We start from the raw sequence: 16,353 nt of genomic DNA, 5'->3' as shown, positions 1-16,353 counted from the left end.
AATACATATTGTTTTACATTTCTATTCTATACGCATAAAATAGAATAGAACACAATGTTACAAAAACTGTTCATCTTCTCCGATCAATTCAAGGATATTCACAGCGAGAAAGATATGTGTAACTGGCAACATCCGTGAGAATAGTACATGTAACCGCCTCGTAAACCGAAAAGATTAAGGTGATTGAAGGAAGAGTTGACGAATCTTGCGGCGGTGCCGTTTACGTTGTCGGCGACTCCATAGATTTCAGATGCGCAAAGCTTTTTGTCAGTAGCGAAGCGAGTCATTGCAGATGGGCATCTCATAGGCAAAGCTACTCCAGAAATGGTTTTGGTGGTTACATAGTGGATCAAAAATGGAGAAGAAACAACCCACGTTCTACAAGGTATGTGATTCTCCAAAGGCCACGTTGTATGTGTGTAAGGTAAGTATTATTAATTTAGTTTTTTTTTGTTTACAGGTTTTACCGGTTGTGTAAGAGGGCATAGTAGTATTATTATATAAAAGATGCATGGTGTATTGGTGTATTGGTGTATTAGGGTATTTAGACATAGAATGAATTATAATTTGTTTGAAGGTTATACAGCCAAATTTCCCAAAAACCAATCTTAGTGGGTTCGTTAAGAAATAATGTTTTAGTTGAACTACACCAATGACAAGCAATTATAAGATATATCTTAATTTTCATGGGAAGACTAAGACTCTAAGATGTCAAAACTATTGTAATGAAATTTAGGGCTAAACTCGATCTAGAATAAACTGCGGTACTTTTTGCATAGCTATGAAAGCAAACTTATAAATGACTTAAATGATCTAATTAACAACCAGATAAATTAGCGTCCAACCAAACCCTAAGTACCAATATATTGAAGTACATTAAAAATTGATTGGAAACAGTATAGATGATTAAAGATATTTGAAAATTCAAACGCTTTGAATTTAGAATTTGTAAGGATAATCTAATAAAATAGATTAAAAAAATTTGGAATAAAGACTTACATTGAATAAATTAATGAGTTACGGACTAAACATATCATCAAAAACTTAAGAAAAGATAAGCTCTTACAGAAAAAAAAATGTTAAAAGGAGAGAAAACTTGAACATAAGAACATCTTCAACCTACTCTATTATTTACGTTTAAAGTTATTATAGAAAAAAATATAGAGTAATTGCGTCTCATGACCATAAAACAAAATAATATTAGGCGAACGGATACGACACTGTTATACTTTCATAATCCCATCATTGCCCTTACACTAGCTCTGAGGCAAGTCTGACACACTGAGCTTCTGCAGATACACATGCTATGAATTGTAATTATTACTCTATTGAACCCTACTTCACGCCACCACTTGACATCTAAAACTAAATATATATTGAATTTTGAAATTATTCTATCTCAACTGTTTTCTCTCTCCCTGGTTAAATTTATTTTCTTATCTTCTTCAAGATCTTTAAACAAAAAAAAATGTTCTTCAAGATCTATTTGTATTATCCTCTACAAATCAAGTTTTAGATTCAACTCCCCAAACTACATTCATCTCCCTATCATCAGATCCGCCATGTTTCGTTTCCAAAAAGAAGAAACCATAGACTCTGTCAAGTCCCATCTCGATAATTGCCACCTCCTCACCGCCATCAAATACACAGCCTCACCGTCAAACGGATCATGGGTCTATCTCTTCCTCAGACCCTTGTGCTACTCGATCTCCTCTCATGTTTTTTCCTCAGGTTCTCTCTCCCAGATTCACTTATTTTAAAGACAGATCTGAAAAAAGATTTACAGTTTGTATCTATCTTTATTGTAGGTGTGCTCTTTTCCGATTTATGATGGGCATGGTGGTTGTTTAGCTGCAGAGTTTGCTAAGAAGCATCTTCACCTTAATGTTTTTTAGCTGGGTTATCGTGTGAGTTGGTATGTTTTACTTTGTTCAGATTAATAATGTTTTTCTTTTTTTGCAAATTAAGACTGTTTTTCAACATGGTTGAGTTGTTCTTGTGAATTCATATATTTGCTAAAGTCTGAACCTTTTGTGGTTTTGTTTGGCCAGCAGAATTTCTATATGATTGGGAAAGATAAAAGGACCGAACCTTTTGAAGGGCTCTCAAGCTAGATATGACTCTTCAAACAGAGCTCAACTTTTTTGCCAAGATTGAACAGCTTACACAGATGCCTCGAAAATTAGAGAAGGACACACAAGGGAAAAACATGAAAATTGTGGTTTGGTGATTGTGTATGACAATTGTTTCCGCTTAGCATATTTAATATCATATCCTAATAACTAAGTGGATGTGCCTTGTTCTGGTTTGGACCCTGCAGGCAACATCAGCAATTTTTGGACCCTGCGAGAGAAACAATCTCATTCCTACACTGTCAGAAAGCTCCTCAGGAACAGAGACTTGGTATTCAACTGGATCAAAGTAAAGCTGGGAAACGGTCGGAAAACCTTGTTCTGGTTTGAAAACTGGAGCCCCTTAGGTTGCATCAAAGACTTCTTGCATCTGCCGCCACAGTCGACTTTGGGAACTAGACTACATGCTACGGTGGCTGACTTAAATCGGAATGGTAATTGGTCCCCACCTAACCCTCGTTCTGAAGAGCAGCTTATCCTTCACACCCATCTCACCACCATCGCTCTTACTGAACTTGAAGATACCTACTTCTGGCAACCGCAAGATATCAAATTAACATCCTACTCCACAGGTATGATATACAATTTAATCAAGGAACACAAACCTCAAGTTCCTTGGTTGAAAGCGGTTTGGACTTCAAGGGGAATTCCAAAGCAAAACTTCTTGGCTTGGCTGGTGGTTCTAAACCGTTGTCCAACAAAAGATAGGATTCTAGGATGGGGACTGCAAACGGACCCGGTCTGCGTACTCTGTAACTCTACCGCTGAGTCAAGAGACCACCTATTCTTTGACTGCCCTTTCTCTTTTACAGTCTGGGAATTCTTGGCAAGGAAAGCAGGCTGCACTCCCGTGAGACAATGGTCACACTGCCTAGCCACCATGCAAGCCCTCAATATGCCCCGCCACCTCCGAATACTCTCCCTCCTAGCTTGGCAGACAACTATCTACCTCCTCTGGAATGAAAGAAACACAAGGCTTCATCGCCAAATCTTCCGACAACCAGCCTCAATCTCTAGCACAGCTTTCTCCCTGATCAAAAACAAGATTTCTTCTTTCAGAGACAGCAATCCTCGACTCTCATCCCTCATGATTCAACACTGGCTCTAGTAATTGCAAAGTCTACGACTGCCTCCTCTCTCCACTTCGACTTCTCGCGTAAACTTCTCCGCTTCACAACTCCTGTTTCCTGACTTTGATTCCTGTGGTTCTAATATTGTATTGGGCTCAGCCCACTAAACACTGCCCTTGAGGCCTATCATATATATATATATAAGAAAGCCTTTTTTCAAAAAAAAAAAAAAAGTGGATGTGCCGTTGTTATCCAGTTATCATTGAGTTTATACTCCCATTTCCCAGATATCGAGATACTATTGTTAATATCTGGTTTTAATCCTTCTGAAATTACTTATATAACCTGACAACTATTTATAATAGATACCGGTTTTGGAAAACTTTACCCAGAATATAAACGTTAATCACAAACCAGATTTCAGAAACTAAAACCGGATACAAAGTGTATACATGTTATGTATATGTAATATCCGGTTATAGTACACATTATCCAAAGGTGTATGCATGTTATGTATATTAAAATGTGTATAGGAGAGTTTGCAATATACATTTTAGACTAATTATGTCGATACTCTTGAAAGCTCAATATCCCGAGACTAACCCTACTCCTAGGTCTGCATGTAGACCTGACACTTGCATATATGTTCCCATTTATTGTGTATCCGAAATACTATAAAAATACCGGTTTTACTTGTAGGTATCTGAATTCAAATCTCGACTAATAACTTGACTTGGTGCCATAATGTATTATCCGGTTCATTCCTATTCACTTTACAAATATGGAAAACTATTTTTTGGCTATTACCATTATAATCAGGATTATTGCTTTACTAATATAAGCGCTATAATCCAGATTACCGCTTAAAAACATAGAGAACTATTTTCTGGATTTTATCGTTATAATCCAGATTATTGCTGAATTATCCGTTTTTATCTTTTTAAATTATCCGGTTTATTTTTCAAAGAATAAAAAATCCAGTTTATTGTTATGAATGATCCGGTTAGTACTCCGCCAAAAAAAAATCGTAAATGTACATGTCTGGATTCATATAAAATGCCTTGTTAACAATACTTTGATCTGTACATTCGCCGAGAGTTAAGTAATCTAAAAACCATTTTTTTCATTTTGAACGGTCTCTATATTTTGTTATTAACTTACTAGGGAGTTACTAACATTAACAATATGCACTGGCTTAGATGGTAGTTGACTGTCTCCATTTTTAAGAAACCAGGTGTCGAGCTCTGCCATGTGCCTTTTAGTTTAGTTTTCATTTTTCTTTTAATAGATGGCAGAATGGTAATTTCAGTACCATCTTCTTCTCTTGCAACCTGCAACTTTTATGGGTCAAAAATGGCTATCTCTTTTTTTTTTCAGATCTTTCACGCTTTTCATCATGTTTCTTTTCATTTTGATTTAGACTTTACAGATATAAAGTATATTTGAAATAATTTGGATTTTAGTTTCATTAAACGAGTTGCATTGAGTCGCTTATAACTCGCCGCCTTTCACTGTAAAACGGACAACACGGCCATAACATCCATTGATTTGCTCCATCCTGCCACAACCAAGCTCTGATAGTCGCACGGACAAGCTCCGATAGTCACACGGCCGAGCTCCACTGATTCGCTGCATTACTCCTCCGATTTGCTCCGTCTTGCCATGGCCAAGCTCCGCTCCGATAATCACACGCACCAATTTAAATCAAATATATTTCAACTTCAAAGCGTTAACTGTTTTTTCTCAATAAAATATCTACCCCGACAAAACTCTGACACAAAATCTGAACAAGCTGACCTCCCTACCTACCTACAAAGCTGATAATCGAGAAGGCTATCCTCAAACAGTATTCTTCTGAGGTCAATAACGTAATATCAGCTGCTAATGATAACCGGTTACCCAATTACACAAAGTTTTTGCATGATCACCTAATTACCCCTTCTTTTATGGTTATTAAGCTAAATGACTCAAAAATATATCATAATAGACTAATACACTTCTATGTATTTCTGTCAAATAAATATATTTTTATTTTCTATATTTTAAATAATAAATATAATTTTTTTATATTTAGAGTAAGAAATGGATGCACGTAATTTCTATATATATATATAGGTATATATCTGAGGGAATTTTATCAAAAACTTTAAAATATATATATATATATATTAAAAATCAAAATACATTTAATATAATCTAAACATATACCTTTTTTTTTAATTTGGAAGCCCTAACATAAAAAAAAATGTTTCTCAATTAAACTAAGGACCATTTTTTTACGAAAAAACACATAAACTATTCATGTTATTCAATACAAAAGTAAAAGCTATACTATACACACTGTTTTCATAGATGATATATCTAAGTATACAAGGACTAATCTTTTATTTCTAATTGAAGTATCAAAATTCTGACTTCAAATTCTATTTTATATAAAAAGGCTTAAAATACATTTTACTCCAAAAACTCGTCATCAATCCTAATAAAACCAGGAAAATATACGATCTTATATAATAATTAGACAAAATTATCAACAATTTTTACTAGTTGATAAAAAAATCAATTTCTATTCCAAGAAAAGTATCTCATGTTTCTATTCAAATATTTTAATGTACAATATTAGTCATCATTTTAGAAACATGAAAATGATCAACCCAAAAATAATAAAATAGGCTAAATAATGAAATTCTTTATTTTTGAAAATGAAAACTCGAAAAATAATGTAATCTATATTCTTATTTTTCTACATTCATATACAGTTATCTATATTCCGATTAAAATAGAAGTTTATCTAGAATCCATTGACAAGAAATAAAAATCAAGGCCGATACAGAATGTATATAGACACAATAATGTATATGATAAACCAATAACTGGCGTCTATTTTTCTTTTTCATAGTATCTGCTTTTAACTCCAAAAAACCTCCAATTTCGTAGGATTTTTTCCACTAAAAGACAAGTTCAAGCATATACCCGAGTCAGAAGATGTCACGTATCTCGGGCTATAAATAGTGCAGTAAAGAACACCTTCTCATATCAGTAAAACTGTATCAATCTTCAGGTACCACTCTCTAATTAAATCTTCTATTTCCAGATATACCTTCCAAGATCCGTGTAAAATTGTAAATACTAAACCAGCATATATAATCTTTATATTTCCCACTTTACCATTTCGTTTTTGTTGTATATGTAGATGATCCTAATGATGATCTATTTTTCTGTTCTCTCGACATGAAACCATCGTTTTTTTTCTTTCGATTTGTTCGGTTGTTTTAGTTTCAAATTTCTTAAACTTTTGCAAATCTTATCGCATTAACGCATGTTTTGGTAAAAAAATTAAAATTTCTTTTTACCAAAAAAAATAAAATCCAAAATTTCTTGACCAGCTTGTTGGAAAGTGCCTTAGTGAAAAGATGTTAATTGGTCAAGTTTGATTATATGTTTATGTTTTTAATCTCTTTTTTGTTATGACTTGCCTATGTACCTCCGTTCCTAAAAAATCCATATTATAGTTTTTTCACACTTATTAAGAAAACATATAAAATTTCATTTTCCAATAAATTATTTTTCTTAATTAACTATTCCAACAATGAGATTTTATTAAACACAATTGTATTTTTTGAAAAGTACAATTTTTTATTAATTAATGTATTAAAAATGTAAATAATGTATATTTTTGAAACAATTTTTTCTCTAAAACATGGATCTTTTAGGAACAGAGGGAGTATATTTGACATTTGTAGTATTAAGACATAAATCGATAAAATAATAAGATAATATTAAAAAACCTTCATATTAGAAAACATTCATATATATATGTATATACTTAAAAGTTGTAGTTGCTAGCTAAGTCAAGAATATCAATGTGATCAAGGTTAAATTACTAGGCAGTCTAACCACGAAGGTCAACGCTATTATTAGAACATGTTTAATGGGGAGTTCTTAGGGTGGGGTTTTAGCAGAATATAAGAACTCGTCTCTTAACTTTTTTATTCCGCTAAGAGACGGATTCTTATATTCCGCTAAGAATCCCTTTTTAAAAACTCCCATTAAACATGCTTTTACATAATCATTATAAACCATGCACCTTTTCACATGCAATCAGTTTTTCCTTATCCAAAATTCTTCTTTTTCTCTCTCTCTTATAGGAACGAAAAGATATGTCGACGGACTCGTACGAAGATGCCCTTAGAAAACTTGGAGAGCTTCTCACGTACAAACTCCCGCAACTCGTAACCTGTGTCTATATATATATGATTATTTTTCTTTTAATATGAATTGGTCAATTCGTAGCAAGAAATCGGATCTAGGTAACATCGCAGCCGCAAAGATCAAGCAGTTAACTAGTGAGTTAGAGGAACTTGATTCCAGCAAGATAGATTCTGTAGAAAGGATCAAGTCTGGATTTAACCATTTCAAGACTCATAACTACGAGTACGTTGTATTCTTATTTAATGATACGTCCGTACGTTTCAATGCTTTTTCTATATGGATATCAACCTTTTTTTTTTTTTTTCGAGAGGGCTTTTTATATGGATATCAACCTTTTGCCCCAACTCTGATATAATAACAACGGTTATAAAGTTAGATAACTTGTTTTATTCAATTATTTAATCAAAATGGTAAAATACATAAAAATATTTTCTATAGAAATTATTAATGAAAATAGTTTGTCTGGTTATGATATCTGCTCATTATATTATTGGTTCAATCATTTCCAGGAAGAATCCTTCGTTGTACAGTGCACTTGCCAAGAGCCAGAGCCCCAAGGTTTTGACTTATTCTGTCCGTCACATCATTATTTTCCTTTTAGGGATTTTACTTTTCTCTGATTTGCCAAAGTTATGAAAATAGTGGTAACTTTATGAGCAAGAAAGAAATCAAACACTAAACCCTAACAGTACATTATAAACGAGGATTAAATAAGACATGAGGAAATGTTTTTTTCAACATATAAAACTGTACAAATGAAACTAAAGTTCCGGAGGATCGGAGTCATACACAGTAAAATAGTCTGAACGTACACAACCCAAACAGTGAGATGATTAATATATATTCAATTTGAAATTGATTTTTTTGTTTTCAGTTTCTGGTGTTTGCTTGTGCGGATTCTCGAGTTTGCCCATCTCACATCTTGAATTTCCAACTTGGGGAAGCTTTTATCGTTAGAAATATTGCAAACATGGTGCCACCTTATGACAAGGTTCGTCCAAACAAAGAGAATGTCTTTTTTTTTTTCACTTCATGAGTTCATTCTAATCATTTTAGATAAACATTCATAGGTTGTTGTTATTGGTTGAACAACAAAAACTAACTATAAATAGTTTTTGTCTTTGAAAAATTTTCAGACAAAACATTCTAATGTTGGTGCCGCCCTTGAATATCCAATCACAGTCCTCAATGTACGTGCCATAATAACTAATCAATGGCCCCTCTTGTCTTGCATAAGATGCTTAGTAAAAGGCTTATGTGACCTAACGTTAACCTTAAGTGAGTCTTTAGATAATATAATGTTTTGTGATTATCAGGTGGAGAGCATCCTCGTGATTGGTCACAGCTGTTGTGGTGGAATAAAGGGACTCATGGCCATTGAAGATGATGCGGCTCCCTATAAGAGGTACTTCTCTCAAAAGGCTAACTTAACCAACATCGTCCAATTATATGATCAGGCAGGAGACTAAGGGGTTGGTTTAAAATACATTTTTAATGGCAGTGAATTCATAGAAGACTGGATCCAGATCTGTGCACCGGCCAAGAACAAGACCAAGCAGGATTGTAAAGACCTGAGCTTCGACGATCAGTGCACCAACTGTGAGAAGGTACGTAATAAGGAAAAAAAAACACAATGTTCACTCTATTTTTCTGTCTTGCTTTGAAGTAGACACTGAGATTGTCTCTATGGTGCGAGAAGGAAGCTGTGAACGTGTCGCTGGGGAACCTGTTATCATACCCGTTCGTGAGAGAGCGAGTGGTGAAGAACAAGCTCGCCATAAGAGGAGCTCACTATGATTTTGTGAAAGGAACGTTTGATCTCTGGGAACTTGACTTCAAGACCACCCCTGCTTTTGCTTTGTCTTAAAAGAGTCATACTCATGTTTTCTCCCTATGTTGCTTCTAAGTTTGTTCTCATCAGTAATCATCTTACTTTATCTTCAGTTTCTTGTCTCTTTTTGTTTTTTTTACTCAACTTCTTGTATAATCTCATCTTTTATGTTTAAAAATAAATGAATAAGCTATAACAAGCATTTATCTTCATTTGATTTGGTTCAATAGTTCCCCGAAAAAATGTTTTTTTCTTATACAAATGACGAAATACTATGCATAAATAAGCAGAACTTACTACATCTACATGTAACTAATTCAGGTTCTCTCGCAATCGGATATTATATTCATCTTGGCTCCTAATTTTTTTTTTTTTAAACTAATATACATAGGTCTAGTAGCCTCTAAATTATGGGGAAAAACATTAAGATTTGTACTAAAATTAAAGCTTCCAAAATTTCAGGTAAATGGACATCATCAGGTAAAACGTATTTTCCAGATTTTGAACTCGGGATCTTGCATAAAAGAACTAATCGGTGTTACACATGACAAATATGAGATGAACTCAATACGCTAACCTGTAACGCAGTGTACATATATGGGCCTATATCATAATTGGGCTTGATAACGAAAGTCCATCAAGTAAAGGTCCAAGTAGAAACAGTTGTAAAAAGTCGAGTTGCAACATTGATCTAGGCACGATGGATGATGATCAAGACAACCGCGCACAATGAAGCACGATGTGTACACGTGGATGGTTAGTGTTTAATCAGAGACCAAACTTAAAAACCGACCGTCCGTGTCCTCACACCCCCACAGAACTCAAAAACGGTGAAAGCTTTCATTGAATGTGACGTTAATCAGATCTATCACTCGATCATTCAAATGTAAGCTTCGAATTAAATCCCAATTTCAGATTCTTTTTTTTCTGAGAATTTGTATGTTGTTCTTCTTATTTTCTACAATGTGGTTCCATCGTTGTCTGGATTTCAATGTATTGTCTGAAACTGAATAATATATTATGAACTCATCTTCCATGACTTCGAATTGTTTTGGTAAGAAACTTATGTTTTATTCTTTGTCACTTGTTATTACAGACTCATTGAAAAATGGCAGACACCAAACCCGGGTTGAGAAAGCCAGAATTCACTAAGGTTGATCAGCTGCGTCCGGGAACTAGTAGACACAATGTCACCGTGAAGATCGTTAGCACCAAGATGGTGTTGCAGAAAGGTCGTTCAGATGGTCCTCAGGCTCGCCAGATGCGGATTTGTGAATGTATTGTTGGTGACGAGACCGGAGTTGTCGTCTTCACCGCAAGAAATGACCAAGGTACTTGACTTATTTCTATCAGTGAGACTCACATTTGTGTGTAACTTTCATTGATGGTATGTGGTATTGACTGTAGGAATGTGTGTGATTCAAATGTTAGTGAATAATTGAACTGTTACATGTTTGTGGGTGTAGTGGACTTGATGAAAGAAGGAACCACTGTAACTCTACGCAATGCAAAAATCGACATGTATAAAGGATCAATGAGGCTAGCTGTAGACAAGTGGGGTCGCGTTGAAGTCACAGAGCCTGCCAGCCTCAAAGTGAAAGAAGACACCAACATGTCCCTTGTTGAGTATGAGGTCGTCAATGTCGTCGAATGATTAACAAAACTCTCAAAATACTTTTTTTTTTCGAAACCCATGATCAATAATAATAAAAGAGCTACCATTTTGATGTTGGCATCAAAAAAGAGTTCACATGATATCTATGTTGCACTACATGTTAAGTTAAGAGCACAAGCAGTGATGAATCTCAACATTTGGTACATGTTCGAAAGCTAAGATAAGACACGGCTAGAGTTTCTCAAACATATAAAAATTCTACATGCATCCCAGACATGAGCTTTGACATTAGTGAACCGAATCATAAAGACATCTGTGAATTAAGAGCAATAGCAAAATATATGATGCAATATTATTATTATTATTATAAGATAGCATAAGCATGGCAAGAACAAAAGAAAAAACTCCAAAGAAATATTTATAGATAAAAACTTATAAACAAGTATCCAGGCCATTTATTTGCTGATGTCGAAAGCCATATACTTCACCTATCCTCCATACGATTCACTCACCATGTTGTTGGTAGTTGTTTCCTCCAAGATTGCATCTGGGACTAAAGCTACGTCCCAATCTTCGTCCCCCAAGCCGTCCCGCCGGTTGTCCAGGGTGCATAATGAATGGTCCAGGTCCAGGCAAGCCACCACCATTAATCCATCCGAAAGGGTCAGGGTCTGGAATCCGAGGAAACGGATTTGGAATGCGGTTTCTACCCATGCCAAAGTTCCTTAAGGTTCGCCTTGATGAGGAAACCTGCCGTTGGTACTGCCTCCAAAACGCAGCAAACTTCGCCTTCCAGTTAACCGAATCACCCTCTCCATCCACAACCAGATGCTTAGCTTCCTCCAAACACTTCTGTTTCCACAAGTCATTGTCCGTCGCCAGGTACCGAATCTCCGTACAAACGCAAGCCATCTTCGCAACGCTAGCCCCAGGAAGCGACTCCAGTATCTTCAGTTTCAGCTCTGTCGGCAAACGCATCAAGCACGGAGGAAGCTCCAAGCCAGACTTATCGCAAAGACCAATCAACAAAGGGATAACGAGACCGTCTTTCACCATCCTCCAGAACATGAACATCTCCTTGTAGATGCTCGAAGAGCCGTCTTTATCAGACTTCAAAGTATCCATAACCAAGTCAATCACAGGCACAAACCTACGCTTATCAAGATACAACCTTTGCAGCTTCCCACCTAGAGAACCGTAGACCACAACCTTATCGCTTAAGCTCTGAAACCTCACAGTCACAGACTCAACCCCTTTGTCGCTGGTCATTAACTCAGGGAGAGTATACTTAAGGGACACAGTAAGCAACTCCTTCGAGAAGCTAAACTTATTATCAGAGCAGTCAGGATTGAACAGAACGAATCCAGATTCCAACATTACAGCGTGAACAGACATAGCTACAGTAGTCAACTCGCTTGTATCACCAGACTTCTCAAGTAAAACCTTTTTCAAGAAGAACGGTTCGGTCAACATCTTGCTTCCCGCGGCGGCGAGCTCCACATCAAGCTCCTCAACATCCATCGGGTCTGGGGCGTGACCCGAAGCTTCCCCCGTGGATACTTCCTCCGGATCTTGGATATTCATATCTACATCGGATGCTGCGAATCCGATCCCCATCTCATTCTGCGATTTAACTTCTGAAGACGAGGCTAAGGCGATCTCCTCGAGGGAAGCAGCGAAAGCAGAGGGAACGAGGGAGTAGTAGATTAGGTCACCGGATGTTACGCCGAGGGATCGGAGGGTATGGTCGGGAGAAGGAGCGAGGAGCTCGTCTTTGCGGTTAAGGGAGAGATGAACGGAGGAAGGGGATGGTTCGTTGATCCGTTGGCGGAGATCGTGGAGAGTGATGGAATCGGGTAATTCGAGTTTCAGGGTTTCTCTGGTCTCGTGGCGTCTCAATCGAAGCTTCATTTTGTCGTACACTTCTTCTTCGGTGAAATCGATCTACGCTCATAAACGGAGAGGCTAAAGCAGAGTTATGAGAGATTAGGGGTTTTTTTTTTCTTTTTTTGGAGGAGAGATAAGGGTTTGATTATACTATATCCGATCGTTTCTGGGAATCGGAGAGAATAATATAAGCGAGCCTTGTTTTGGGCCCATTGATTTAAGATTAGATGGGCTTTTAGTAATTATCAAATATGATTCATACTTTTCTTTGTACTAGCCTTTTGCTGGAAGATGTGTCTTGTCTTTGATCAATTTCATCTTGTTTATTCCGTTGTAAATCCATACAATTGATTGTTTATAAAAATGTTTACACAGTTGTTCTGGTGTCTGATAGCGTTTTGATAAATCTCTTTCTAAATGTGCTCTGGTCAAGCTTCGAACCGGTCATGCTGTTGCGCGTGAGATAGCGCGTTACAAAAACGTGGTTAAAGACGAGTGAGAGTATAAAAGATACGAATGAAAAACAGACATATAACAAGAGCTAAAAAGAGAAACGATATATTCGAAGGGAAAGAAGTGACGTGTCCGTTCGTAACATCATCACATCATAATTAACAAAATCTTTTTTGAAACAAAAATTGATATCGAATCTCCCACTTCACCTGCTTCCTTCTTCTTTTAATATCTTTGGCTTCACTTCACATCAACACACAAATCCTCCAAGAAACGCTAATCCCATCTCTCTCATTTCATCATCTTCTGGTCCTCTTCACAGCAATGGACGCTGTTACCGATTTGAAGAGACAGAGAGAAGAGGATGATAACGCCGCGGCAGCTAAGCCTGCTTGTTTCTCATCAGTGATTCCAGGGTGGTTCTCCGAGATGAGTCCCATGTGGCCAGGTCCCTTCCTCCATCTTGTTTTATTGTAAAAGGAGCCTTCTTTTCACCATCATCCTCTGTTTCGTTTTCGATTAAAAGCTGAGTTTTTTTTTTTTAAACCGATTAAATGAGGATGCAGGAGAGGCACACTCTTTGAAGGTTGAGAAAGTTTTGTTTCAAGACAAATCAGATTACCAGGATGTCATTGTTTTCCAGGTAACGCACCAACAAAAACAATATGACTATTCTTTAAATTTGTAACCATGTCTCTGTTTTGTAAGTATGTTTGGTTTCTGTTTTTTAGTCTGCGACATATGGGAAAGTGTTGGTTCTGGATGGAGTAATCCAACTTACGGAGAGAGACGAATGCGCCTATCAGGAAATGATCACTCATCTTCCTTTGTGCTCTATCCCTAACCCAAAGAAGGTATAACTAATCAAAACACTTTTTGCATCTCTTGGGAACTGTAATTAAGTAGTTAAGGTTTATCAAAGACTATTGCTTTGGACTATAATGAAAGGTTATTAAGCTCACATTACTTGTGGAGAAATAGAGTAACCAGACTTCCTCCTTTTAATCATATGTGAAACTTTAAGAAACTAATTGATCTTGCATTGTCCAAACTGGTGATACGAATGTCCACTAGAGAATAAAAATAGGTGATGATGATGATGATGAACATTTTAGTTACTTTATTGGATAATAATAATAATATGAAGGAAAGTGTTTTAACTGGCTTACATGATTATCACTCAGAGTCTCTGACTTTGTTTATTATAGCCAGAGTGTGTATCTATCTAATCAATTTCCTTCTAGTTCTTTCATAGGTATTGGTCATTGGAGGAGGAGATGGAGGTGTCCTGCGTGAAGTTGCACGCCATCCTTCTGTTGAGCATATTGACATGTGTGAAATTGATAAGATGGTGGTCGATGTGAGTCCATGCTCACACGCTTTCCTCCATCTTCTGTTGAGCTAGTTTAATTTGTTTCCACCTTCTTTTAAATCTTCAGGTCTCTAAGCAGTTTTTCCCTAATGTAGCAATTGGATTCGAGGATCCTCGCGTGACCCTCGTCATTGGTGATGGTACAGAACTGCTACCATGTACTTCTGTTGTCATTTCCAAATCCACTTTATTCTTAACTGTTACGATTGGTGGATCATTGCAGGTGTTGCTTTCCTGAAGAATGCTTCTCGAGGTTCATACGATGCGGTTATTGTTGACTCATCAGATCCAATCGGTAACCACTACTACCATCAGATAGTAATTAGATTATGTTGAACAAATTTAACTTCGAGCTGGTGTGTGTGTCAGGTCCTGCGAAGGAGCTGTTTGAGAAACCCTTCTTCCAATCCGTGGCGAGAGCTCTTCGTCCTGGTGGAGTTGTGTGCACTCAGGCTGAAAGCTTGTGGCTTCACATGGACATCATCGAAGACATTGTTTCCAACTGTCGTGACATCTTCAAGGGTTCTGTTAACTATGCGTGGACCAGCGTTCCAACATACCCTAGGCATGTTTAATAACATTATCTCATGTATTTGGTGATTTATAACGTAACATGAACCTGACTCTGTATCATTTCACTTTATTTTGGCAGTGGGGTTATTGGATTTATGCTCTGTTCAACAGAGGGACCTCATGTTGACTTCAAAGTCCCAGTGAGCCCACTTGATGACAGCTCCAGCAAATCAAGTGGACCCTTGAAGTTTTACAACTCTGAGGTAAAACTCTCACTATATATAGTACCATTTCATGCGTCTAGACACTTGATTCCTCTTGTAACGTATATTCTCATATCTTCATGGTTCAGATTCATTCAGCTGCGTTCTGCTTACCTTCTTTTGCTACGAAGGTGATCGAGTCAAAAGCCACTTGAAAAGGGATTCAAGTAGTTTGGAGGATCGTTGCGTTTATCAAAATAAAAACTTTTTTTCAGAGGAAGAGCTCAAAATATTTTCATCTTCTCATAATATTGTTGTTGACTAAATCTAGTTTTAACATATTTTAAATTTTATCAAAAATTTTATTTAATTTTATGTGTAATTAAATTTATGAAAATAAATTTGAAATATTTATGGAAAATTTTTTGAAATATTTATGGAAAAAATTTAACATTAAAACCATAGACAACAAAGTATTTAAGAATCATAAATGTAATATGTAATTATAAGAACCAAAATGCTAATAGAAATAGAAATTTTATCTGAAGTTCATTTTGAAAAGTAAACATCTGAACGGGGCTGGGCACAAGGCGGTTACTTGCTATTTTGCGTGTACTTGCGACTTGACTTGTCTTGTACGAGTAATGAAATTTTCGACTTGTACTTGCCTTGTTAAAAACGAGTACTTGCTATTTCAAGTACTTGATCAAAAATAAATTACTTGCAAGTTAGTTGTCTTGCTCTATTACTTACTATTTACGAGTACTTGTAAATTATTTACGAGTTTTTCGGAATATTTAAGAACTACTTACTAAATAATATTCTATTATAAATAGACATAAAAATTTGTTTTGTTTATTCTACTCAAAAATTTAGTTATATGACTTGTTATTACATGTTACTTGTTTAGAAAAGACATTTTTGTTATCGTGGAAATTATATAATGTTTATATTAAAATATGCATATATTTTTTTTATTTATCTTCTTTATGTAATACTTGACTAGAAGACAACAATTATTTAAAAATCAAGATGAATACGAAACAAGTAACATGTATAAAAAGA

At 36.0% G+C, this 16,353-nt stretch overlaps 4 protein-coding genes and 1 long non-coding RNA gene across 9 annotated transcripts; 4 read left to right on the top strand and 1 right to left on the bottom strand.

The window, feature by feature from the left end:
- Positions 1-1,307: 1,307 nt before the first annotated feature.
- Positions 1,308-3,450, top strand: LOC106380022. 3 transcript variants are annotated; one of them, XR_007314905.1, is made up of 4 exons: positions 1,308-1,731; positions 1,809-1,915; positions 2,052-2,234; positions 2,321-3,450. It is a non-coding gene; the product is annotated as an uncharacterized LOC106380022 (long non-coding RNA). The 3 variants fall into 3 exon arrangements; XR_007314903.1 differs by having other exon boundaries at positions 1,317-1,731; positions 2,055-2,234; positions 2,321-3,448; XR_007314904.1 differs by having other exon boundaries at positions 1,311-1,915; positions 2,321-3,448.
- A 2,670-nt stretch (positions 3,451-6,120) lies between these two features.
- LOC106358113 (beta carbonic anhydrase 3) lies at positions 6,121-9,432 on the top strand. 2 transcript variants are annotated; one of them, XM_022688793.2, is made up of 9 exons: positions 6,121-6,263; positions 7,351-7,415; positions 7,496-7,636; positions 7,924-7,972; positions 8,289-8,405; positions 8,551-8,604; positions 8,731-8,819; positions 8,916-9,021; positions 9,114-9,432. In XM_022688793.2, the coding sequence occupies exons 2-9, from the start codon at positions 7,363-7,365 to the stop codon at positions 9,279-9,281; spliced, it is 777 nt and encodes a 258-aa protein (XP_022544514.2). In that variant the 5' UTR covers positions 6,121-6,263; positions 7,351-7,362; the 3' UTR covers positions 9,282-9,432. The 2 variants fall into 2 exon arrangements, with proteins under 2 accessions (XP_022544514.2, XP_013653308.2); XM_013797854.3 differs by lacking the exon at positions 6,121-6,263 and adding an exon at positions 6,278-6,324.
- A 557-nt stretch (positions 9,433-9,989) lies between these two features.
- Positions 9,990-11,002, top strand: BNAA07G09820D (uncharacterized protein At4g28440). Its single transcript, XM_013797857.3, has 3 exons — positions 9,990-10,131; positions 10,342-10,576; positions 10,712-11,002. Exons 2-3 carry the CDS (start codon positions 10,354-10,356, stop codon positions 10,897-10,899), a joined length of 411 nt encoding a protein of 136 aa, XP_013653311.2. The 5' UTR covers positions 9,990-10,131; positions 10,342-10,353; the 3' UTR covers positions 10,900-11,002.
- Positions 11,003-11,180: 178 nt separating this feature from the next.
- Positions 11,181-12,917, bottom strand: LOC106358111 (F-box protein SKIP22-like). Of its 2 annotated transcripts, XM_048736737.1 has the most exons (2): positions 12,506-12,917; positions 11,181-12,472 (listed from the first exon to the last, which is right to left on the bottom strand). In XM_048736737.1, the coding sequence occupies exons 1-2, from the start codon at positions 12,769-12,771 to the stop codon at positions 11,365-11,367; spliced, it is 1,374 nt and encodes a 457-aa protein (XP_048592694.1). In that variant the 5' UTR covers positions 12,772-12,917; the 3' UTR covers positions 11,181-11,364. The 2 variants fall into 2 exon arrangements, with proteins under 2 accessions (XP_048592694.1, XP_013653306.2); XM_013797852.3 differs by having other exon boundaries at positions 11,181-12,916.
- A 358-nt stretch (positions 12,918-13,275) lies between these two features.
- LOC106358110 (spermidine synthase 1-like) lies at positions 13,276-15,721 on the top strand. The gene is made up of 9 exons (XM_013797851.3): positions 13,276-13,648; positions 13,767-13,843; positions 13,932-14,054; positions 14,456-14,560; positions 14,640-14,712; positions 14,796-14,867; positions 14,942-15,137; positions 15,225-15,348; positions 15,438-15,721. The coding sequence occupies exons 1-9, from the start codon at positions 13,525-13,527 to the stop codon at positions 15,501-15,503; spliced, it is 960 nt and encodes a 319-aa protein (XP_013653305.2). The 5' UTR covers positions 13,276-13,524; the 3' UTR covers positions 15,504-15,721.
- Positions 15,722-16,353: the final 632 nt, after the last annotated feature.

Source organism: Brassica napus, chromosome A7 (genome assembly GCF_020379485.1).
Source record: "Brassica napus cultivar Da-Ae chromosome A7, Da-Ae, whole genome shotgun sequence".
Taxonomy (NCBI): Eukaryota; Viridiplantae; Streptophyta; class Magnoliopsida; order Brassicales; family Brassicaceae; genus Brassica; species Brassica napus.
This window is presented reverse-complemented; position numbering and strand designations above follow the sequence as displayed.